This window comes from Ochlerotatus camptorhynchus, unplaced genomic scaffold, assembly GCF_037179485.1.
Source record: "Ochlerotatus camptorhynchus isolate MF236.1 unplaced genomic scaffold, CSIRO-AGI_Acam_v1.1 ptg000077l, whole genome shotgun sequence".
Taxonomy (NCBI): Eukaryota; Metazoa; Arthropoda; class Insecta; order Diptera; family Culicidae; genus Ochlerotatus; species Ochlerotatus camptorhynchus.
The window spans coordinates 7,606,370-7,631,195 of NW_027040567.1; the positions used below are offsets into that span (position 1 = coordinate 7,606,370).

At 39.3% G+C, this 24,826-nt stretch overlaps 2 protein-coding genes across 2 annotated transcripts; both read left to right on the forward strand.

The window, feature by feature from the left end:
• Window positions 1-27: 27 nt before the first annotated feature.
• LOC135697729 (sodium-dependent nutrient amino acid transporter 1-like) lies at window positions 28-15,430 on the forward strand. Its single transcript, XM_065217529.1, has 7 exons — window positions 28-303; window positions 13,365-13,888; window positions 13,947-14,217; window positions 14,277-14,380; window positions 14,442-14,805; window positions 14,865-15,126; window positions 15,183-15,430. Exons 1-7 carry the CDS (start codon window positions 187-189, stop codon window positions 15,428-15,430), a joined length of 1,890 nt encoding a protein of 629 aa, XP_065073601.1. The 5' UTR covers window positions 28-186.
• Window positions 15,431-16,166: 736 nt separating this feature from the next.
• On the forward strand, window positions 16,167-17,084 carry LOC135697602 (uncharacterized). Its single transcript, XM_065217384.1, has 3 exons — window positions 16,167-16,359; window positions 16,421-16,642; window positions 16,707-17,084. Coding segments are annotated over exons 1-3 (561 nt in total). The 5' UTR covers window positions 16,167-16,358; the 3' UTR covers window positions 17,045-17,084.
• Window positions 17,085-24,826: the final 7,742 nt, after the last annotated feature.

Below are 24,826 nucleotides of genomic sequence, written 5' to 3' on the forward strand. Positions count from 1 at the left end.
CGATGATTCTCCAGTTGATAACATCCTAGGTATAGATATGACACATACTTGCACCTCCTCGACATGCCTCGTTGTCAGCGTTAAACAAATGGGACTTAAATTGCTATCCACTGCAGTTGTCAATTAGCTTTCGTGAGGTGCAGTATCAAAGCTATTATCTGGAAAGTCAAAATAGGGTGATCTGAAATGGGAAAATACACCGAAGAAGAGAGCATACACAATTCGACGACCGAAATTCCAAGTACGCCGAATAGCGGAGTGACACCATCCAGTGAGTCACAGGGTGTTCATGAGAATGAGAAGGTTAATAATTGAGTCCAATAAGTGTGATTGTAGGTTTACCATAGTAAATGAAATATCACAAAAGTTAGGCATCTGAATGCTTCGTCGTATCAATGCTTTTAAGTAGACTGGTGTTGATGTTGGTTAGTGAAAACGCTACATCCAAATTCAATGAGATTCCTTATTTTGAGTCGTAACTTAAATATGTACAGGGTGATCCAGAGTAGCTAATAGTGAAAAAACCGAATTAATTCATCTATCCACCCATCTTTCAAATACAAATTCCACCAAAAGTACTCATAGATGAATTCTGATGTGGTTTAAGGCGTGGCTGGAAAGCGCCAAGACACCGTCACTCAATGTGTACTCTTCTTCTTTTTGAAATATTCTTCAATCATCATCATTAGTATACACATACATTCAAACAACTAGCGAATCACGAAAGAAATATTAATAAATGATAAAATTCATTTGAATTGGTCGCGTCGCGTGGCGTGTCGTGTCTACTGTGGCTAACTTTGTGTATTTCAGAAAATCGGTGCATTACAAGCAATGAGTGATCAGATGACAGCGGTTTAAGGTATCGCTTGATGCATTTTGACCCTAGTCAGAAACTGACCACTTTCTGGGGATTGCTAAAACATGAGCAGATTAGCTCTTCAAATGAGTACCATTGAACTGGATTTTGAATTCTCATTTAATTTTAGGTGGGTCTTATTCGCTTTAGGGCGAAACCGAACTTGTTGTCAGTGGGAACCTCAACCTGAGGTAGGTTTTAAAAACAAACGTTCGAACTGGCGTTTGTCAGAAAACAAGCAGACCCAATCTTGATACCCGATCCAGATTGGAACTGTACACTTAGAAAAAATCATGTAAATTTAGGTTCATTGAGACTGACATATATGAGCGTCAATTTTGACATCAAATTGCGTCATAATTCAGCTTAATCAAACGTACGGAGCACTTAATTTTACATGACATAATTATAAAGAGGGAGAGAGAGAGAAGGATTAGTAATTTCCATATAATTCCCCGAATAGAAATTTACATTAGCCCAACGTTTGATTGTGATGCCTACATCAGCATCGAAATCAAATGTATGCCTGATGTCAAACATTAGAAAACATTATGATTTAGTTGTATTTAAGCAACGTAACATGGTGTATACATCAGAAATTTTGGAACAAAATTTTGCCATTCTAATGTCGGTCTGATGTCAAAACTTTCAATCTTTTGACATTAGAACCAAACGTTTTAAGGATGTTGTTTGCTTTTCCTTGACAGATACGCTTATTTCGTCTACAATGTGCAGACTTCTTTAGTGTCTTGTACTAATACTAGACAGTCGAGTACTAGTACAAGACACTGAAGAAGTCTGCACATTGTAGATGAAATACGCGTATCTGTCAAAGGTAAGCCAATTAGGTAGTGGAATTAAATGGAATGTACTAATCCTTCTCTCTCCCTCTTTATACAGGGACGCCCACATTCATCAGGATTAAAAGACATGCTTGTTTACGTCTCATCCTGTATGTCAAAGATGGATTCCGTCACATGTAGAATTAGGTATTTCTTAGTGTGTGAATAATAAACAAATTCGTTATTAGTCTCATGAGGGTACACACTTAAGGCCCAAGCGCAATGTGGGCGGAAGCGGAACGGAAACGGAAAGTTTGACAGTTGTCACAAATGACATCAAAAAGCCTAGCCGAAGTCGTTTTGGTACTAACTAGTTTTCAATCCGACAAGTAGGCTTACTCAGATCGGGATTTTCGGCTGCCGCTGTCATTGCGCTTGAGCCTTTAAAAAAACTATTTTTACACGAGACGTAATCCATCTTTGACGTAAATTATGGAACGTAAACAAACATGTCATGTACAATTAAGTGTTCCCAAACTGAAACATACGCAACTAGACGAAAAGTACGATTGATTGAATTTATTTTCTCGTTTCTTTCAACTGATTATTATGTGATTTGGGCCGCTTGCATGTGTCGGCCTCAGGAAACGGAAATTTACATGACTTTTTGGTAGTGTGTAGGCATGGCAGAAAAAGAGAAAAGTAAAGCTTTGACTTAACTTCACAAAATACCTAATCTTACTCGTGACGGAATCCATATTTGACCTAAAGGATGAGACGTAAACAAACATTTCATGTAAAATTAAGTGCTCCGAGACTGAAAAGATACGTTTGATTGAGCTGAATTTCGCATCTATTATGGCACAATTTTATGTCAAAATTGACGCTAGTATATGTCAGTCTCGAAACACCTAAATTTACATCAATTTTTCTAAGTGTGCAGTTTTCAATACGTTCTTCCCCGTTTTGTTTTGGCTTTCCTCTTTAAAACTGAGGACGGCTGTTGGGATGCCATTATAAAAAAAAAAATACAATAAACGCTAGATAACCCGAATCATAGAACTATTCCACAAATGGTTTGGATGATACCCGGAAAACATCGTTAAGCAAAATAACCATAACAATTTTATTAGGGTGACCTTTTCAATGTACTTAAGGTGAAGGTGAACTAAGGGGTAGACACCTGAGCTTTTCCACATTTATATCGCTGTGAAGCAACTGTAAACTCTAGAGGGAATCTATATCTGTAACTGTAACCAGTCCGATTTTGTTTGCTAACTTGGTTAAAATGGCATATTTAATTACCTTAAAGATAAATCGTCTAGCTCAAACCTTTGTAGGGGCAAGAGGTGGGACCATCATCATCATCATCATACAATCCAGAAGCCCGAATTCTGATGCCACTTGGCATTTTTCAGGGGACAATATCTGGTACCGGAAAACGTTCAATTTAACTGTAAATTCCATGCCTGAATCGCAACAGTGCTCGAGATTAACAACCTAGGAAACTCTAAGTGTCAGTTCAAGTGCCTATGGTTTGTGGACGCTGTATTGTATCACCTTAAAAATGAGAAAACCACATTTTGTTCCTCTTTTAGGCTTGATTGAACCCGTTGATGCGATTTTAGGGATGAAGGATTGGTAACAAAATATATTGAAAAATCTGCGTTAACATTCGATAAAACAAATTAATAAATATTTGATAAAAATTTATCAATACAAAAAAATGAGAATTCAATAACTGGATTATCTATTGACACACCCCTTGGTTAAAAAATATGAAAAGTTAGCATCTGAAGAGAGAACAAGTATTCGGATTCGGAATCAGCTTTACTACACTTTTAGATAAACATTTCAAAAGGTCCTATCTGCATTGATCGATTCTCTTCATCGATTTTCATCGGTAAGTTGTCCTAAAATTGATGCTCTTTGGAACTGTTTTCAGATTCACAGTTGATTAGAGTTTTCTTTATTACATTAATATCCAATTTTCTTTGACATTACTATCGCTATTCTCTTGGAATTAATGTCAGGAGTTTTCTGGAGTTTTTATCAGAGTTTTTACAGAATAGTGGTAAGAAGTCCCTTGGAATTGTCATTTGAATTGACCGCAGAGTTTCAGTGAAATTAGGATCAGAATTTTGTTTGTAATACTCCTAGCTATCCCCTTACAATCCTAATGAAATTCTCATCATAATTTTTTTTTAATTACCTTGAAGTTATCCGCAAAACAAAAACATTTATGAATTCAGTGGGAGTCATCTGCCCTTGCAATTACGACAGTTGACTGAAAGTGAATGAAATAGACGTCTTGAAAAAAATCTAGGCAGAAGCCCTTTGAATTCGCCCTGTACCTTGTTGCCATGGTTAGGAGCCGTTTTCACCACCCCCTAACTACGCCGTACAGTGGAGCAGTGATGCCGGTAGCGTGGCATAAAACCTCTAGCACCATGATCGCATCATTAGATTCCTTGGACAATTCTACGATAATTTAGTGCATATAGGTTTATACATTATAGTACCAAGTCAAATTTCCCCTGGATTTATATAGGTGTTTTGAGGGGAGCTCGGGCAACACAGATCATTTCCTGACCAAGAAGGGATCATCACCATTCGATTCTCCGGACATTTTTACATGAGTATAGTGCAAGCAACCGGTGGAAACTAACGATTTTAAATTGGCTAACTACTTGACTAGCCTATTGGTCCCAAGCAAATCGATTAACGAACCCCATTCTAGTCGAAATTCTAGTACTACAAAATGTTTGTTTTGATTCGCTATGAAAGTTTGACAGATAAAATGAGGGGTTCGTGTATTTTCCTATGTTTCGAGAGGTGCATCGATTAGCTTGGAAGAGAGTACCAGAACTGAGCCAAAAAGTTGACCACGTTTCTTCAGAACCTTCTGGTCTTAGACTTATCTCTATGGGCAAGTGCGTGTAATATTATTGACGCCAATCTATAAAACCACATGATAGGGGAAATGGATGTAATGTCGGCCTGAATGCCCCTAATGTAACTAAATTGTCAATAGCGACCAAAAATATTCATCAGTACCGTCCCAATGACGCGTTCATCTAGATAGAATTGATAAATAGTAGATTTTTAGCGATGGGCCCAATCTTAGATCTATAGGCCAACATTAGAGCCATTCCCCCTATATGAGTTTGTTTAAGTTTGAGGAGAAAATAAGGTGAAATGGGGGTTTACAGTGGTCGCCACATAGCGAACTTCACAGCATTCGATTCTTTGGATAATAGTACAATAGTTAAGTCCATATAGTTTAATATTTTGTCCGTCAAATTCTTCTTTCCGAGTGTTTTATCTTGTTTTTATAGGACAAGAGGATATCGGGTAAAATGAACCATTTATTGACGTCCAATCACAGTAATACTAGCTCCATTCAACTCCACAGCATTTTTACAAGGAAAAAGTTCACGTTGGCTCAATCTAAGTGCTCCAAGTTCAGTTCCTGGATGATAAATATATATTTGTTTTTTTTTTCAAAATTAGGGGTAAATCGGGTATAACGGACCAATTCCCGAAGTCAACCCTAATCGGAACTATCACCAATAGATTCTCCGATTTTTTTTTCACATAAGATAGGCTATTTTTCAGGACTCCTACCGTGCGCCGTCTAATTAAGAGGAATTTTGGGATGGTTTTTCCCCACTGTGCATTGATTGGCACAGAAAGCTCTCAACTAAAGGGTGTCTACGATGAAATTGCCACACTATGAAATTGCTCTAACTTTTTAACCGTTGGGTAGAATTTAATGAAAATTTGGGTGGATTTAGTTCATAGTGCATTATTTACATCCTGCAAGTTTTAAAGTCCTGTGATCAAAACTCGCGGAAATGGAGTCGAAAGAACAGCTCGTGCGTGATAAAATCTTGCGCATTCATCACGAGAACAAGGATCTCTCGCATCGTTCCATCGCTAAAACGTTGGGAATCGCGAATTCCACGGTGTCGCGAGTGATTAAGCGGTTCGAGGAACGGTTGACCACCGATTGGAAGCCCAGAAGTGAAGGAAAAAGTATTCCGTACAACACCAAAAATCACAACCGCGTAGTTGGGGCCTTCAACCGAAATCCGAACGCCTCCGTTAGGGATGTGGCTAAGAAGCTGCACCTAAGCCGAAGTTTTGTCCAGAAGGCCAAAACTAAGGCTGGGTTTCGAACGTTCAAGGTACAAAAGGCCCCTAATCGCGACGAGAAGCAGAACAAGTCCGCCAAAACCCGTGCCAGGAAGTTGTACCTCAACATGCTGACGAAAGTTGAATGCTGCATCATGGACGACGAAACATATGTGAAGGCCGACTTTAAACAGATCCCCGGCAACCTGTTTTTCACGGCCAAGGATAAGTTCAGCGTTCCGGAGCATGTCCGCACTCAGAAGATGTCCAAATTTGCGAAGAAATTCCTTGTTTGGCAAGCCATCTGCACGTGCGGGAAGCGGAGTGCACCTTTCGTGATCCAGGACACGATGAACGGACAGGTGTACATAAAAGAGTGCCTCCAAAAGCGGCTGCTTCCTCTCCTGAAGGCCCACAACGTCCCAACAATCTTCTGGCCGGATTTGGCCTCATGCCACTACTCCAAGGACGTGCTGAAGTGGTATGCGGACAATAAGGTCAATTTCGTGCCGAAAATGTTCAACCCTCCCAACACTCCGGAGCTCCGCCCCATCGAGAAGTACTGGGCGATTATGAAGCAGCACCTTCTTAAACGACCTAAGGTAGTGAAGACAGTCGAGGAACTGAAGAAAGTATGGGTTTACATGCAAAAAACGGTTGATTCACAGGTTGTGCAGAATCTTATGGCCGGGGTTAAGGCCAAGGTGCGGGCATTTGCGTATGGACTGTAAATAAAATACGAGTAAAATGGTAAAATGAAGTTTAATAGTTATTTCTCAATCCCTGAAAATTTGATGGCAATCGGATGAAAACTCGAATTTTGCGAATCAATTTTGTGTGTGGCAATTTCATCGTGGACACCCTTTAGAACCGTGAAAGTGCTTCAAATAACACTAAGTTGAGAACAGGCAAAAGCTGGTAAGCGTGCGTTTCCTAGACTCTGTATGCTAAGTTTCACGTTTCCAAACAGATCGTATGGCTAGCCGCCAACGCAGCAACATATGCAGAGCGGGAGTGCACGTGGTTCAGCCCTCAAAGCTGCGTCATCGATCTGAATAGTTATGTCATATTCAAGCAATCTAACATCAGTATCTGATAGAGTATACTTTCTTTATCGAGTGGCATTTTTAGTTTACGTGGGTTTGGTTTTGATTCTCGAGAAATTCTACATCAACAATAGAAAAGAAACCATCAGCATTTGTAAACACACCATTCTAAAGCCCTTTTCGAGACGCAAACCAATACCCTATCCGGAATTTTCCCTATCCGCTGATGGTGTTGGTTTACGTGGGTGGCCTTCGCTTTGTGAGAAAATGGCTTTGGAACGGTTTGTTTACAAATGCTGATGGGCCCTTCTCTATTGTTGATCCAGAATTTGCATTCAAAGCCACTTTTTACGTTTGGTTGTGCCGCCTATTTAAAATGCTGGTCTATTTCTTATGTTTTCTAGACTAACATTTGAAAAGGGCGGAATATCAAAATCATCATACGCCATGATAATTTCTTGCACCAACGGATCTTCCACCCTTTGAACTGCCAACACTGGAAATACACCCTCGGGACTAGGCGAGTAAGAGAGGTGACACAGTCGGAAGAAATATTAGTTTGTGTACTAAAATGAACCAAGCCAATTTTGTTATGGCAAGTTTGCTATAAGAAGTGCTCCTCGTCTTTATTAGCAAAATTCACATCAAAGATTGATTAATTGCGTAGGAAATCAGTTTGGCACGGCATTTGTGACCAGCATACACCTTCCGGTCGTATGAAACAGGTCAAAAACTGTCCAAATCCGCAGATAAAAAATTTTGTTTTGAATTTCTGTATGGCAAAATAGTGAACTTTTCGTGAACATTAACGGCAAAGAACTCACCAACACTGGGAGACCGTGAGTTCCTGCCCACCTGTCATTTTCCATCTCGAATCGGATGCATTTCAAATGAATCGGGCGTGACTAGATACTACAGAATCAGTATGTTTGGCATATTAAAACAATATAATTCGTAGTTTTGGTGCAAGGCGTAGCAACTAGATGTATTATAGAGTTGAAAATTGGAAATACACCATGTGAAAGAAAACGTTTTTGATTATTTGAAATGATATTTTCTTCTACATTTTCGTGTTTATCGAGTAGTTTATGAACTTTTCTCTCTATATGTGGCAAAACATCACGGCGAATGAGAACAACCCAAATTTGAGTTTAGTTCACTCATAATCTTCTTCGAGTACGTAATGTTCGAGTTGCCTGCACGATGACAAAGTGAAAGTAATCTTATCTTATCACGATAACAATAAGGAAATGACTACACGGAAAGACGAAACAACTCAAAATTAAGTCTTTTGCACTCATCCATTTTTACATAAGTGCAACCAGTTAAAATTGAGTTATTTACGAAGTATCTAATTTTAAATATTTTGAGAAGACATTGTTTTGAGTAAAATGTAACTTTTAAAAAACAGTGCTTATTGGGTAAAAACTACTTAAAACGAGATTTTCATTTCAGCAAATTTTGTTGCTATAAATATCACTTTAACTGCGCTGCCCATAAATGAGAAATTGGCTAATGTGCCTGAAGCACGAAATCGAGAAAAATGCAATTTTAACATTTTTGTTGGTTGAATAAGTTTTACTAGATAAAATTGTCTTTTAAAATATACATAACAGTATTTGCCTATGCCGTTGAATAAAAACAACGAAACTAATAGCCATTTTCTATAAAGGCTGATTTTTAATCATAGTAGCCATTTTTTCAATTACAATCTCAGGGAAATTCGTAAAACGGTCATTTGTTTTGGCTAACGTGCATACGTTCTCGTTTATTGTGATGTGAATTCCAGCTAGATATGGCTTTAAATTATCTACAACAATACGGAACCACTAGTGAAAGTGAGCAGGAGCCAGATGACAGTATTCCGCGTCGTAAACCCACAAAGCGAGAAGTAGTAGCTCTGGAGACTAAAACGATTAAGCGAATTAAGCGAACACAGTGGTGCCTGGAAATTGTGCAGCATGTCCTCTGGATTGTGAATCTAAAATAGATAGAGAAATGCGGCTACGCATCAATGAGTCGTATTGGAACAAGACGCCTGCCGATCAAAAAGGTTTTATCCGGGAAAACGTTCTGCAGATCGAAGTTAAACGTAGACGCATACGTGCCGTTGTGCATCGGAAATGTTTTACATATAAATATCATTTGAAAGATTCCTTTTTCAGTTCGCAGAACGTTCGTGCAACATTTTTTCTGAACACAATTGGGTATGAAAAATCTTGCAGGTATGAATTCTGTTCTTAATAGGCGTAGTATTTGTTTGTAGTACATCAATTGTAAATTTCAGTAATACTATCTCTCGCGCGTTCAAGAAAGAAGCATCGCGTGACTGGAATATTGATAAGAGGGGTATGCTGCAAAAATTAAAGAGCAGAGATCTGAAAAAGATGGTCACGGAAGACATACTATTACATAATCCTACGATATCTCACTATCGACGGATCCATGCTCCAAATGTTAAATACTTGCCTTCGGACCTTTCAGCCAGACGCTTGTTTGATGCATATATTGCAAAGCAGACCGATAAAAATACGAAGTGTTCATACCAATATTACTGCGGGTATATTTTCTTGTATAAATCTGTGGACATTTAAAAAATTATATTTTTTACTACAGCATACTTCGAGCTATGAACATCAAATTCACCAAGCTTGGACTAGAAGAATGCGAAGTATGTGAAATTCACCATCAGCATGTAGCTGAGGCTGGCCATAATCATGATTCACCAACAAACGAACCAGCAATTGATCTTTGTGAAGCCTGCAAAATGTGGCACGATCATAATCTACGGGCACGCACATCTCGCGAAGAATATCAAAAGGATAAAACCAATAAGAAAGCAATAATTATGTCCGTTGATCTGCAAAAGGTATTTTTTTGCATTCAACAACACATGAATATTTATTGAGTATTGATGTTTATTACAGGTGGTTCAAATACCAAGGATGGACTCTTATAAAACCGTCATATTCACGAAGCGAATAAACATTTTGCACCAAACGTTTGCTCCAGTTGGAGGAGCAAAGCATGGTTTAGTTTATGGTTTCGTTTGGGATGAATCCATTAGCGGAAGAAAGGCATCAGACATCACGAGCTGCTTTCTAAAATATCTGCAAATTGAGCGGAGCGCTAAGCATATTGTGCTTTGGCTAGATAATTGTAGTAGTCAGAATAAGAACTGGAATCTGTTCTTATTTATGATCCTTCTTGTAAATTCAACGTTGCTTGAGACTAACGTTATTGAATTTAAGTATTTTGAACCGGGACACACCTTTATGTCCGCTGATTCGTTCCATCATGCTGTTGAAAAACGAATGTAATCAGCTGATAAAGGGGAAGTTCATACATTTGAAGATTTTTATACTTGTGTCAACACTGCTCAAGAAAATTCCGTCGCAGTGAAAATGCAGGCATTTGATTTTTTTACCTGTGCAAACCGGCAACCAAGCTGAGACCTCGACCGAAACTTAATGAGGTGAAGCTTATCATATTTTCAAGAGGATCGTATAATTTTACGTACGCCAATGAATTTTCTGGAGCAACAAAATCGTGCAACTTCTTCACCAGAGAACAAATCAGGAAAGTTCAATCAGCTGATTTCGACATTTCATCTACGATGCATTTCCGGATGTTACCAAAAGGAGTCGAACTTACACGTAAGCAAGGAATAATACAAAAAATTCTACCGTTGTTGCCTCCCGACAAAAAAAAATGTACTGGTATAACCTTCCAACCCACGATGACATATCGGATGAAGAATCATAATACCAATGAAAAAGCATAATAATAATGTGTGATTATATTGTAACATTTACCATTTTCATTTCCCTTGCTCTTTCCATTTATTATACATCAATAAAGCTGTTATAAATAAATAAAAACATTCTTTCCATAATATATTTAATTAAAGAGTCTTGCGATAAGCTGTAAAACCGAAAAATTTCTGAATCTTTAACATTTATTTAAAAAAAAAAATTATAAAAGTTTTATACGATAGATGGAGTAGATGAAGCATAGAGTTGATAGTTCCGTTAGAGTACGGCAGTGTGAAGATTGTATATAGATATTAGAATAGCGAACTAGGACAACTTTTAAGGAAGGTACAAATCGGTTTTTTCATCTCTCTTTACCAAACTCCCCCTTTGGAGAGGGATGGTGAGGGGTGTGTCCCCCCCCCCCGCCACCACTGGCAAAAAGAGATGAAAACCTACGACTGGATGCCTTCCTTCAAATAACAATTGAAGTGCGGTAAAAATCGGTAGAACTGTTTCAAACACACAGTTGGTACTTGAACGGGTCGGTTTTCATCTCTTTTTGCCAGTGGTGGCGGGGGGGGGGGACACCCCTCACCATCCCTCTCCAAAGGGGGAGTTTGGTAAAGAGAGATGAAAAAACCGATTTGTACCTTCCTTAAAAGTTGTCCTAGTTCGCTATTCTAATATCTATATACAATCTTCACACTGCCGTACTCTAACGGAACTATCAACTCTATGCTTCATCTACTCCATCTATCGTATAAAAATTACCACTACAGTCTGTTATTTGAAATTAGCATCTTCAACTATGTAAATCGTTGACTTCACGTAGAAGTAATACTAAAAACATATAGTCAAAGTATAAAAGTTTAACATAAAACAAGTTTTGAATCCTGAATCTTCCGATTTTCAACTTGATGCCTGTGACCACTTGACTATAAAACCATCTTACTTGATGTTAAAAAAATCCCTATTAAAAACACACTGGTTGCTGCGCTCGGTTTCAGACTGATCATGCACATTAGACAATTTCTCATTTATATTGCACATTAGCCATCTAGTTTTTCAAGTCGTTTATCCACACCAATCAATTTTTTCAAAATTGTATACAGTGGGGACCTTGACAAAAGTGCCACATATCAACTAACACCATTTTCTCGATTTTGACAAAAATGGCTTATTAGCCAATTTCTCATTTATGGGCAGTGCGTTTTATTTTATGTTTAATGTTTACGTTCAGCATTGATAAGCAATCATAGAACTTTTATTTATTCTTATAAGCAATCTAACATATATGAACAAATAAAAAAAAATCGTAACTGGTTGACCAACATCGACATTGATAGTGCGGTGAGAAAGGTACTTCCTGACAGCAAGCTAGTTGCTCAAGGACAACGTTATACCAAAGTTAAGATCTCATCTCCTGATGAATCAATTCGAAGCACCCGCCGCTGCCAGGATGTTGGAATCGCGATTGCACCAGATTACTGCTTAGGATCATGAAATGAATTTTGGTATTGAGCGAATGGATTTGTATTGAATCCCAGATCTTCACGGTGCTGGAACTGAGACGATGTATAATTCCATCCATCACCAGAACAGCACACCATATCCTGCTGCTTTGGATCGTATCATGTCTATAATAAATCGAAATTCCAATAATTGTCCGACCATGATTGCAAATACTTTACGTAAACTTACTACAACTAACAGTCCGTCGATCCAGTAGTAATTTTAATTTACTACATCCATCTTACACCGATTAAATTTCATAAAATTAAATAAACTTTTAAACTTTTGCTTACACCAAATGACAAAGCGAAACCGAAATAAACATGACGCCTGATGAGATTTTTCAACGAAAACGAATTGCAATCAACCGGTGGAAACTAACGATTTTAAATTGGCTCACTACTTGACTAGCCTATTGGTCCCAAGCAAATCGATTAACGAACCCTATTCTTGTCAAAATTCTAGTACTACATAATGATTGTTTTGATTTGCTATGAAAGTTTGACAGATAAAATGAGGGGTTAGTGGATTTCCCTATGTTTCGAGGGGTGAATCGATTAGCTTGGGACTGAAGAGCGTACCAGAGCTGAGCCAAAAAGTTGAGCACGTTATTTCGGGACCTACTTGTCTTAGAGTTACCTCTATGGTGCAATCGCAACACTCGATTTTGGATACTTTAAAGCACGGTAAACGAAACAATTTAAAATCAAGATAAATAATCCTTAAAAATAACAGCTCTCTCAATACTGATGCTTGAGTAAAATTAATGTACAGAAGACGTTATCGTTATACTTCAAGCTTAAGTTAAAAGTACTCATCTATGGGAACAAAACTATACTTAAAACAGTAGTGTTGCGGGAGTACTTATTTTTAAGTACTTTCTATCTCGATTTTGAGTTGCTTCGTCTTTCCGTGTAGCTCTGTAAGCCATCACACTTGAACGCACTTCCATTCATCCCCATAAAAACATTCTTTGTTCCGCCGACAATACCGCCTTAAGTCAAGCGCCACACAATCTCAATCAAGTATATTAGAATTAATTTCTGTTTCCTCTCTTCATTTCATTGTCAACTTCACGCCATTCGCACGATTGACTACAGTTTATTACCGCAACATTTCAATCTGCTTCAATTGAGTGTACAGACAGCCGGTCGGCAATGCATGTAGTAGGACTTTACCCGTATGATCGGCAAATGCTCCATTCCTTTCTAGTCAATTGCGCCCTCAAACACGTCTAAGGAACTAATTGACAATTGTATATACGCTATTACAGAACGTTGTAAACTATGACACAGCAAAAGATGGCGTCGCAGTCGATCCAGACGGGCAACCACGCGAGAAGTGGGGCAAGAAGATCGAGTTCCTGCTGTCGTGCATTGCACTGTCGGTGGGATTTGGAAATGTTTGGAGATTTCCATACACGGCACTGCAGAACGGAGGCGGGGCATTCGTGATCCCATACTTGATCGTCCTGTTTGTGGTTGGGCGGCCACTGTATTACTTGGAGATGGTCGTTGGGCAATTCTCCAGCCGGGGATGTATTAAGGTGTTCGATTTGTGTCCCCTGATGAGGGGCGTTGGAGTAGGGCAGACCATAACATTGTTCACGATCGTCGGGTACTACGCAGCATTACTATCGTTGGCTGTGAGGTACTTTGTGGACTCGTTCCGTGCTCCTTTGCCGTGGAGTGAATGTCAACGGGAGTGGACAGACTGCGTGGGTTCGAGTTTTATTGGGCAAATCCATTCCGATGAACGGAATGGGAGCGTTGTGCCGTCTGCGGAGTTGTACTTTACGTAAGGCTTCTGGGTAGTTGCCTAACTGAGGGAAAAGACGATTTATTGATCATTCTAGGAAGACGATAATGAATATGCTACCAAACATCGACAATGGGATTGGAGTTCCGGATTGGAAGTTGGTAATTTGTCTACTCGTTTGCTGGATTGCGATCACGAGTCTGCTGATCAAAGGGATCAAGAGCTCCGGGAAGGCTTCGTACTTTCTAGCCATATTTCCGTACGTGATTTTGTTCATATTGCTAGTTAGGGCTTGTACCCTGACTGGAGCCCTGGACGGTTTGAAGTACTTTGTGACACCACAGTGGGGAAAACTGCTTGAGCCTACGGTTAGTCCTTCATGAATTTCTAATATATAATTGCCTTAAACTATTCTTTAAAATTTAAGGTCTGGTACGCAGCCGTCAGCCAATGCTTCTTTTCACTAACCATAGGCCTAGGAGCGGTCATCGTATTCTCGTCGTTCAACAGCTTCTCCAGCAACATCTATCGGTAAGCCGTCACGATCTTCACCCCACGAAACAAATTTGGCCCAGAATCTTCTCTTCATCAGAGACGCCATGATCATCTCCTGGTTGGACACCTTTACCTCGCTGATCTCCGGAGTCATCGTATTCGGAGTGGTGGGTAACCTTGCTCACGTCACAAAGAGGGACGTTTCCGAGGTCATGAAGGCAGGTCCTCAGCTGGTATTTGTCATCTACCCGGACGCGATCGCCAAAATGGACTTTGTTCCGAATCTGTTTGCAGTCATGTTCTTCCTAATGTTTATCCTGCTAGGTTTGGGCACCAACATGGGAGTTGTGACGGCTATAATGACATCAATCAGGGATCGCTACCCACATGTTCAGACCTGGAAGGCAGCAGTGGGGATCGCCGTTGCTGGGTTCAGCTATGGATTGGTGTTCATAACTCCGGTGAGTGTTGATCATATGATCTTTAAGAAGCTAGATCAAGCATAATCGATGCTTTGCAGGGTGGTCTCAACGTACTGGACGTGATAGACTACTACGGTGTGACGTTTCCCACCCTAACGTTGATCATTCTGGAGGTGATCACATTCTGCTGGATCTACGGAGTTAATCGAATATGCGTGGACATCAAATTTATGCTTGGAATTAAGACGGGAATTTTTTGGAGGGTTTGCTGGGGATTCCTCACTTTGTTCATAATAGTTGCCATCTTTATACTAGAAGCGAGTAGATACAAGCTGATGGAGGTTCCGATGGGATATAATGGTGAGTGAAGGAACCGGAATTAGAATCTTTTCGAGCAAGAACAATTTATTTTCAAGTTTTTGGATGGTGCCTGTATTCGTTCACTGTGCTACAAACCGTTGGCTGGGGCTTCTATGCAATCTACAGGCAATCTGGGATGCACGGTGCGCAAAAAATCGTACAATCATTGAAGCCAACCCCGGACTGGGGTCCCGAAAGTGTCAATCTTCGGAAGGACTACTACTCAGAGCTTGAGAAATACCAGAATTCCACATGTGAAAATCAAACTCCCATGCTGAGGGTGTACAGGAGAATATTCGAGTGATTATTTTTAGGAATATGTTCAAGTGTACCGTGGAGGCACCATATTCGAAGTGGTTCCTAAATCGACGCACTCAATAATGTTCGACTATATTCAATAATTATTTTTGAAATGTTACTTCTGCAAATATTAGTTGCTTTGCTCTAGGGATGTTGGTGTGACAAAATTAAAAAAAATATCTTGTCAAAATCAAGATGCGATAAAAATTAGTCGAGTGCGTCATCATTAGGGACGCGTCAAATATAGTGCTGGCACGGTAATAGACTTAATTTATCCTAGATAATGTTTTGTTTATTTATTTAACAAAAAATGGAGGACGTGATACGTACGCAATTTTGATAGCGATTCCGCACTTTTGAGGAGTTCAAATTTAAAAATCAAGTACAATACAAGTCTTGTCCACGAGTAAACACGTTGAAAAGTTATTAGGCATCCGTGCCTCGTTTACTTTCCAGGTTGGATTCCGAAATGTTTTGTTAGTTTATTGTCCCCCTTGGTCGTTTGCGGCGGTAAACTTATCGTGCTTATATTACGTCATCAAGAAACTATTCAATTTAATTTAAATATTCAAAGCTCAACAAACAAGACATCAATTAATTTGAAGTTGAGCCCAATTCACCCAAACTACACGTTGTTGGCAGTGAACTGCGCGCTTTTCGACATTCATGATTTGGCGCGCTCGGAATCCATCCGTTCTCTTCATTCGTCGAGAAGAAAAACGGAGAGCAAACAAATTCCTCTCAAAATTCATTCCCATCGTCGACATCCATTTCTCAAAGTGTATGTGTGTTAGTGCAATTGCCAGGCCCTTTGCATCGATCCCATCGCTGCTGTCATTTTCGCTTCGTTTATGTTTACTTCACTAGATGCTTCCACTGAAATAATCGCAGATTCCGAACATCCGTGGGGCACTGTTTAAATTCCACCAAAGAGTAAGTATTTCTACAATGCTTGATACATTCAATAACCCAGAACAAACGTTCTTGTTTCCAGTGACCCGTACCTGCATGGTGAGAGGATGCAAAAGCCGAGTCAAACCCGGCATGAAGACTCCGAGCGAAGTGAAATTCTTCCGATTTCCCCGTATTGACCGTAGAACCAAAACGCGCGAAACGCTATCCATTACCAGGCGGAAACTGTGGTGCAAAGTGCTCGGTGTATCTGAATCGAGACGTTTGGACCATTATGTGGTGTGTTCGTTCCATTTCAGATCAGGTGAGTACTTAGTACATTCAATCCAGTTCAGGTTCATGTAATAAATAGCTGTTTCTTCTTTTAGGCCACAGCGCCGAATTAAGTGAAGATTGGCACACGGATTGGGTACCCAGTCTGTACTTGGACCCTTTCTCGGCAGCTAGCATACAACGCAACAATCATAAGAATCCCCCAGAGCTGATTACTGCGGATCCCTCACGGAGCCGGTTCGATCATTCCGCTCCTACCTTGTTGCTGGATGACGAAAGTGACGATAGCTACGAGTACGACGTCACGGATATGGTGAAAGATCCACAGCTCGAACCACCCGAACAGACACTGGTCATTGAGGACAAAAGCGGAGCTCAGCGGGAAGCGATTATTGATTTGTATGCACAGCCTAACGAGATGTTCGATGAATGACAATGTGCTGTGAACATGAGTTAAATGTAATCTATGCTTTAATTATATTCATTACTAAAGGATCTGGGTACATAAGTTTTATTCGGTCTTGAAGTTGAGGATCTTCCACATACGCACGGTGATCGTGCTTGTGGATGTTATTGGGGCAGCAGTAGAAGTCGTGGTCGTTGTAAACAGCCAAAAGAATGGAGGTGCCGTGGAATGTTCGAGGGACGTTTGTACACCCCTATTCTGTATTTCGTTTCGAACGAAATTCTCATACAAAAAAATATTTTTTTGTATGAGAATTTCGTTCGAAACGAAATACAGAATAGGGGTGGTAGTGTAGTGTATTCCTGTTGGTTCATTTGATGAATCTGTATCAACAGAAGACGCCACTGATGGTTGATTGGAAGAAAGCGTCGTACTTATTTGTAGAGCCGTTCGCTGCCGGTGGTTAGTAAAACCGGAACAACCCACTAGCGACACTCAATTTTACCCTCGTTCTGTACGTTGAACAAAGTATCGGAAGTGCACACCACATTTTTTAAATCTTGTTCGATACTTTTTGCTGGATTTGTTCGGTGACATATATTTTTACCTAATCTTTTGCAAACAATATTATTTCACCAATTTTCCACAAAAATAACTGCTGAATTGCCGTAATTTAAAGAAATTTACCGAGAACTATAAAAAAAACTTGCTGATCAAAACTGTAAATGGCTACGATTCCGCATTTTTGTAAAAATTGTGACAAATGTACTGACTTTTTTTTGCTCGATTCCGTTCAATTTATATCGAACATGATGAAAATCCCTGTACAAAAATATGTGGTTAATGAGCCGAATTATTTTTTTTTTTGTTCAGTGGAAGAAAAAAGCAATTAAGTAATCAATATAAAGAGAGAACCTAGGTACATTTTCAATTAGAAGATAAGGTGGACCTAACCTCCTATGGAACCAGTGCTTACTCTTTGATGTGTCCTAGATAGTAACCGTTTCCTAAATCCCTGTTGAGTAAAGTTTAATGCCGTTGTTTGTTGATCTCGAGGCTCTGCAACATCCAATTTCCTTGGTGTAGTATACTAGTAGTATATGGCTCGTAAAATCGTAATGTCCTCCGTCGATGTTGGTCCACTGTAAACATAATAACAAATTTTGCAACTTTTGATTTGAAATCATATGTTAGGCCTTTCTCCTCTTGATCCTTATTTGGCCTTATTAACCTCCGAAACATGTTCTTTAAATCTAGTTGTTCTCTTGGTTTGGCAGGTGTCGAAAAGCACAGTGAAGGATACATTTTTTCATACAAACAGGCCGCCATTACCAAACATGGAAAGCTGGATAGAGAACAACTCTATAGTATAGTCGCTATATTCATAGTCTGGCGGATAGAATCTCGGGAACCAATTGAACTGTCAAATATCGGAACCAATCGAGCAAATCACGACCAACAACAGAAAAGAGCACATCAGCTATTGCGAACAAAACTTCGGAAACCGTTTTCTCGTGGTTCAAGGCTTGCCTACGCAAACTAACACTATCTTTGCGTTGGGGAAAGATTCCCCTATCTGGTGATGCCGGTAATTTGCGTTCGATTGTCGAGGAAAGAATAATCAAAGTTTTGTTTATGAATGTTGATAGGACCTTTTCAATTGTTGGTCTACAATATATTGAATTGGTTCCGCTCTTTGATAGATCGAAATTCTAACCGCCAGACTATGAATATAGCGACTATACTCTATAGTCGCTATAGTTATAGCACAAACGAAGTGACAGACGGAGCGGCTCGAAAACTTTGGTGACTAACCTGCTATTGCAATTTTTCAGTGTACCACATGGCAACACCACTACTACTGGATTGTACCACATGGCAACACTACTATTAGATTGAACTAGCATTTTCACCAAATGTACTAGAATGTTTTGGTTCTATCTCATTCACTCTACTCAAAACTGAAATGCATAAAAAAATGACAAAATGATACGCACTCTTTGCACACTGTCAAAGAATCATTGTACACAAAATCAACTTTGTTCAAATCAAAACAAAAAAACTAACCCATCTGGTGGATGATGGCACAAGCTTCCAAGAAAATTCTATTACAGTGAACCACATTATTTAAATGGATTTCTTCGCCAGTTAGTCGTCTGTAACTTCGTTTGTGGTTATAGCATAGAGGTAACTCTAAGACTAGAAGGTCCCGAAATAACGGGCTCAACTTTTTGGCTCAGCTCTGGTACTCTCTTCGGTCCCAAGCTAGTTGATTCACCCCTCGAAACATAGGAAAATCCACTAACCCCTAATTTTATCTGTCAAACTTTCATAGCGAATCAAAACAAACATTGTGTAGTAGTAGAATTTCGATTAGAATGGGGTACGTTAATCGTTTGCTTGGGACCAATAGGCTAGTCAAGTAGTGAGCCAATTTCAAATCGTTAGTTTCGTATTGATTGTTGGTTATAGTCTATAAATAATAGGCGGATAGAATTTCGATCAATCAAAAAGCGGGACCAATTCAATATCTTGTAGACCAAAAATTGAAAAGGTTCTATCAGGTTTTATAAACAAAACGTTTATTATTAATTCCTCGCCAATCTAACGCAAATTACCGGCATCATCGGATAGGGAAAACTCTCCCCAACCCTAAGATGGTGTTAGTTTGCGTATGCGAGCCTTGAGTCACGAGCAAAGGGTTTCCGAAGCTTTGTTCGCAAAAGCTGATGTGCTCTTTTCTATTGTTGGTCGTGATTTGCTCGATTGGTTCCGCTATTTGACAGTTCAATTGGTTCCCTACACGGATAGAAATCTCCTTATACCTTTTGGCAAATTTCCATTGCTGATTATTCATAAAATGTATAAGTCAACTAATAAGCAGACGCCTTGCAAAAAGTTAATAAAGATCATGTGTCAAATGAAATGTATTAGCGGTCACACATACCTTTTATGCATTCTAATAGGACCTATGTGGTTTGTCTTATGGAATGTATAAGGCTGATGCTTTGGCAAAAATGTATAAGTGAAACACATGAATTAAATAATTGATTTTCGTTTCGTGTAGTTGCTATCCACCAGACTATGAATATAGCGACTATAAGAACAACTGGTGCAAGTTTAATCAAAGTAGTCGATCGCGTTCAGAAATAACGTCATATGGAACTCAAAAGAAGAAAAAAAATTTGTGCACAAACACCTGGAAAAGCTGGAGTGCTCCGGTTCCAAGCTGGCTAAAGCGTTAAAGTTGCCGAAAACATCAGTTTGTCGAGTGCTCAAAACCTACAAGGAAACCCTGAGTTTGGAAAGGAATCAGGGGACCTACGAAAAAACTGGAACCAGGGATCGTCAGCAAGGTGTTGAGGTGCGTTAACGCCAACCCCGGTCTTTCGATCCTAGATGTGGCCAGAAGGTACAACGCCAACTTTCAAACAGTGCGGAACATCCTTACCAGGAAAGGATACAAGTCGTACAAAGCCAGTAAACATCCGAACAGGCACATGAAGCAGAATTCCGTGGCCAAAAAGCGTGCAAGGCTCTTATACGACCGTGTTTTGACGAAACACAAGAGCTGCACTTTGATCGCTGACGAAACATACGTCAAACTCGATTTTAAGCAGCTTCCCGGTCAAAAGTTTACATCGCGACTGGACATGGGGATGTCCGGGAAGATTTATGTTCGTGTTTACCGACAAGTTCGCGAAGAAGGGCATGATTTGGCAAGCGATTGTTGGTTTGTTTTTCGTCGATCTTGTTTTCCGTACTGAGGCTGTGTTCCATTACTTAAATTTGACAGATGGAATTTTTTTCCTTTGGTTTGTTTTTTCCGTCGATCTTGTTTTCCGTGCTGAGCACCAATGCTACCGACGTGCCAGGAAGGCAGCTCCCACACCTGGAAGTACCTATCGACCCATCAACTCATGAACCGGGGACCAACGGCTTTAGTTCACATCCGAAGGAAGGCGTGATCATAGATGTTATGCCTCAGAACATCCCGGCGGCGCATCGGAATTTTTTTAAATAAACCTGTTATTGTACCAGACTTATTTATGATAGACTATATAGGAATCAATTTGGACGCACACCTTCTCGAAAATCGGCCGATCAACAACAGAGGGATTTTCGAACATCTTAATTTATTTTCGAAGTGTCAAATTTAAGTGAAAATTCACCAAATGGAACACAGCCTGATTACCAATGCTACCGACGCCAGGGAGGCAGCTTCCACACCTGGACCCTACCAATCGACCCATCAACTCATGAACCAGAGACCAACGGCTTTACCATAGAGGTAACTCTAAGATCAGAAGGTCCCAAAGAAACAAGCTCAACTTTTTGGCTCAGCTCTGGTACTCTCTTCGGTCCCAAGCTAATCAATGCATCCCTCGAAACATATGAGCATCCACAAACCCCTCATTTTATCTGACAAACTTTCATTTTCATATCGAATCAAAACAAACATAGTGTAGTACTGGCATTTATACTAGAATGGGGTACGTTAATCGATTTGCTTGGGACCAATAGGCTAGTCAAGTAGTGAGCCAATTTAAAATTGTTAGTTTCGTATTGATTGTTGGCTTTACTTCGCTTCCCTTACATCCCGACGGCGCCGATTGGGATTGAACCCGTTTTTTTATGAGAGGCACGGAAGATGAATACTAACATGAAACTGTCGGAAGAAAAACTTTCTATTTTAGTGTTCTCTTTCACGGTCCTTTTCATACAATGAATACCCTCCGTATTCAAGGTAATTTTGTGGTTTTGCTGCCCCCTCGGTAGAGATGAAATTTTGCGCTCATTTTTATCAAAACAAACACACCAAAATCAGACATGTACCATTTTTTAATTACTCGAATAACAACTAATCGATTTTTTTGATCACTGTGCTGCCATTTTTCCACCAATGAGAGTGCAGCACATGTTTGAAACGATCGGTGATGATCCTCTGGAGAAGTTAATGCTTATATCGGCATGATATAACCGATTACAAATATTTTACTTTTCGGTTCGTTAATCGATTAATCGATAATTCGAATGAAAATCGGCCATCACTAAATGAATGTGAAACGTAATTTCAAATATATGGACCGTACATAAATAATGATACAATTTGAAAGGGACCGGGGCTCATCACGAATTACGTCCACACGGTAACTGAAATAAACACGAGTGTTCACCAGTTGACTGCACCATCGGCTCCGCTCACTGATAGACTTGATCGTCATAAAAACCTTTGTCAAAATCTCATTCCTGGTAACAAAAAGTGTAATTTCGTGCATTCTGAGTCACATTATTGTTATCCAAGCAGTTCAATAGATACTAAAAATCAGCAGGTATCCACTGCCATGTCACAATTTACCTAACCAGGTGCCTAAATTTAGTCTCCAACAGGTAGAGGCATGCTACGATGTGTGGTTTTAGGTAGCATGCTAACCCGCATAAACGCGAACCATAAATTGACCTTACCTAAAATGGTTAAAAATTGTTTATAATCCCTGCTAAACTTTAACTGAAATGGTTATGGAACTTTACATGAACGTTTAATGATAAAGTTTCAACCTTATGTATTATGGTTTTTTGGAAATGGACCTTACAAATAATGGGTTGTTAAGAACCATTACCATTCCAAATTCTTGTTTTCTCCATACATTTTCAGAAAGAGAACTATATAAGAACGTTTTTACTTATGATTTGAGAACATTAATGGTAATGGTTATGGTAGTCAGTAAGGTCCATTAATGGTTTTGTATTATCGCTCAACTTTACGTGGAATATATCGTGAATTGGTAATCAGTAAATTACAGGCAACCAATTCGCGATATATTCCACATAAAGTTGATCGATGTTACAAAACCATTCGTGGACCTTACTGACTACCATAACCATTACCATTAAAGTTCTCAAACCATAAGTTAAAAGGTTCTAATATAGTTCTCTTTCCGAAAATGTATGGAGAAAACAAGAATTTGGAACGGTAATGGTTCTTAACAACCCATTATTTGTAAGGTCCAGTTCCAAAAAACCATAATACATAAGGTTGAAACTTTATCATTAAACGTTCATGTAAAGTTCCATAACCATTTCAGTTGAAGTTCAGCAGGGATTATAAACAATTTTTAACCATTTTAGGTAAGGTCAATTTATGGTTCGCGTTTATGCGGGAAAGAGTCTCGAGTATACGTTTCCTTGATCTCTATTAAGCAATGTTGATGGATTATGTTTAAATATTTCTAAACTTTCTGCTACATCTAGTTTCCAAGGCAAAGATACACTCCGCAGGATATTAATGTTATCCTTTGTCAAATTGTGCCCCTTTGTAAAGATATGTTCTGCAACCTTGGATTTAAATTCATAATGAAGTCTTTTATCCATCTCTTTGTTAGTCTTTTTTTTACCTCTGCGATGTGTTCCTTAAACCTTGTTTCCAAAGTCCTTTTCGTCTGACCAATGTAGATTTTATTGCAATCTGGACAAGAGATTTTGTTGACTTCGGCTTTCGCTAAGACATTTATTGAATCTTTTGTTGGTCCTAACAGTGACTTGTCCTAATTTGTCCTGCTGCTGAATACTAAATCTAGGCCAAAACTTCTAAACTTCGACATCAATGGTTTGGTAACGTTTTTGTCGAAATTGACCGCTACCCGTTTTAAACCCTCAGTTACTGGTGTAAGAGTTGTCGAAATACGCCTACAATGATCCCTTGTTTTTTTTATCGATTACTGCTTGAATTGTTTTTTTTTTTTCTTGATACCCATTAAGTCTAGCGATTTCAAAAATGTGAGCTATTTCCTTTGATTTGCCTGTATCGCTAGGAGGAAGAGTTTGCATCCTATGAACCATGTGGTGAAAAGCAACCATTTTGTGTTGATGGAAATGGTTTGAAGTGCTTGGTATTACCATAGAGGTAACTCTAAGACTAGAAGGTCCCGAAATAACGTGCTCAACTTTTTGGCTCAGCTCTGGTACTCTCTTCGGTCCCAACCTAATCGATTCACCCCTCGAAACATAGGAAAAACCAATAACCCCTAATTTTATCTGTCAAACTTTCATAGCGAATCAAAACAAACATTGCGTAGTACTAGAATTTCGACTAGAATGGGGTACGTTAATCGTTTGCTTGGTACCAATAGACTAGTCAAGTAGTGAGCCAATTTAAATCGTTAGTTTCGTATTGATTGTTGGTATTACTCTTTTTGTATTTGTTGGTTTCCTATAGATTTCGAAATTGAACGATGACGTTTTCCTGATGATGAGAAGATCTAAGAAGGGGAGTTTGCCGTCTCTAAAGTTTTTGATAAATCTTCCCTTTTGACAATGCTGAAAATGTCATCCACGTACCTATACCAACACTTGGGCAACAAATTCCTATCCTCCAGAATATTTTCTAGGTTAGCCATGAATAATTCACATAAAAATGGAGAAAGCGGATTGCCCATAGGAGAACCCTTTTAGGTTTTCCTCCATACAAAGACGAGTAAGCTTGAGATATGACCGAACTTTGTTTCAGAAGCCAGTCCTCTAAAAGGCTGATGGCTTCCTTTACTGGTACACTCGGAAAAAGTGCTGTGACATCAAATGAAACCATGACTTCATCTTCCCGAATCTCTCCTGATGCCTGAAGCTGACTTGCGAATTCCTGTGTGCTGTTAACTGAGCGAGTGGTAAAGGGTTTAGGCATATTTTGAAATTCATTTACTAGCCATTTGGCAAGCTTATGAGTGGGGGATCCTTCAGCAGAGATAATCTCCCTCATTTCGTTTCCTGGTTTGTGAATCTTTGGTAAATCTTTGATCCTAGGTAGAATAGGGT

Excerpts from the sequence above, each read along its gene's own strand:
- LOC135697729 (XM_065217529.1), top strand. The coding sequence starts at position 187 with ATGGGAAAATACACCGAAGAAGAGAGCATACACAATTCGACGACCGAA. Across the intron at positions 13,889-13,946 it reads TCTGCGGAGTTGTACTTTAC|GAAGACGATAATGAATATGC; the intron begins GTAAGGCTTCTG and ends TGATCATTCTAG. Across the intron at positions 14,806-14,864 it reads GATTGGTGTTCATAACTCCG|GGTGGTCTCAACGTACTGGA; the intron begins GTGAGTGTTGAT and ends GATGCTTTGCAG.
- LOC135697602 (XM_065217384.1), top strand. Across the intron at positions 16,643-16,706 it reads TTCGTTCCATTTCAGATCAG|GCCACAGCGCCGAATTAAGT; the intron begins GTGAGTACTTAG and ends TTCTTCTTTTAG.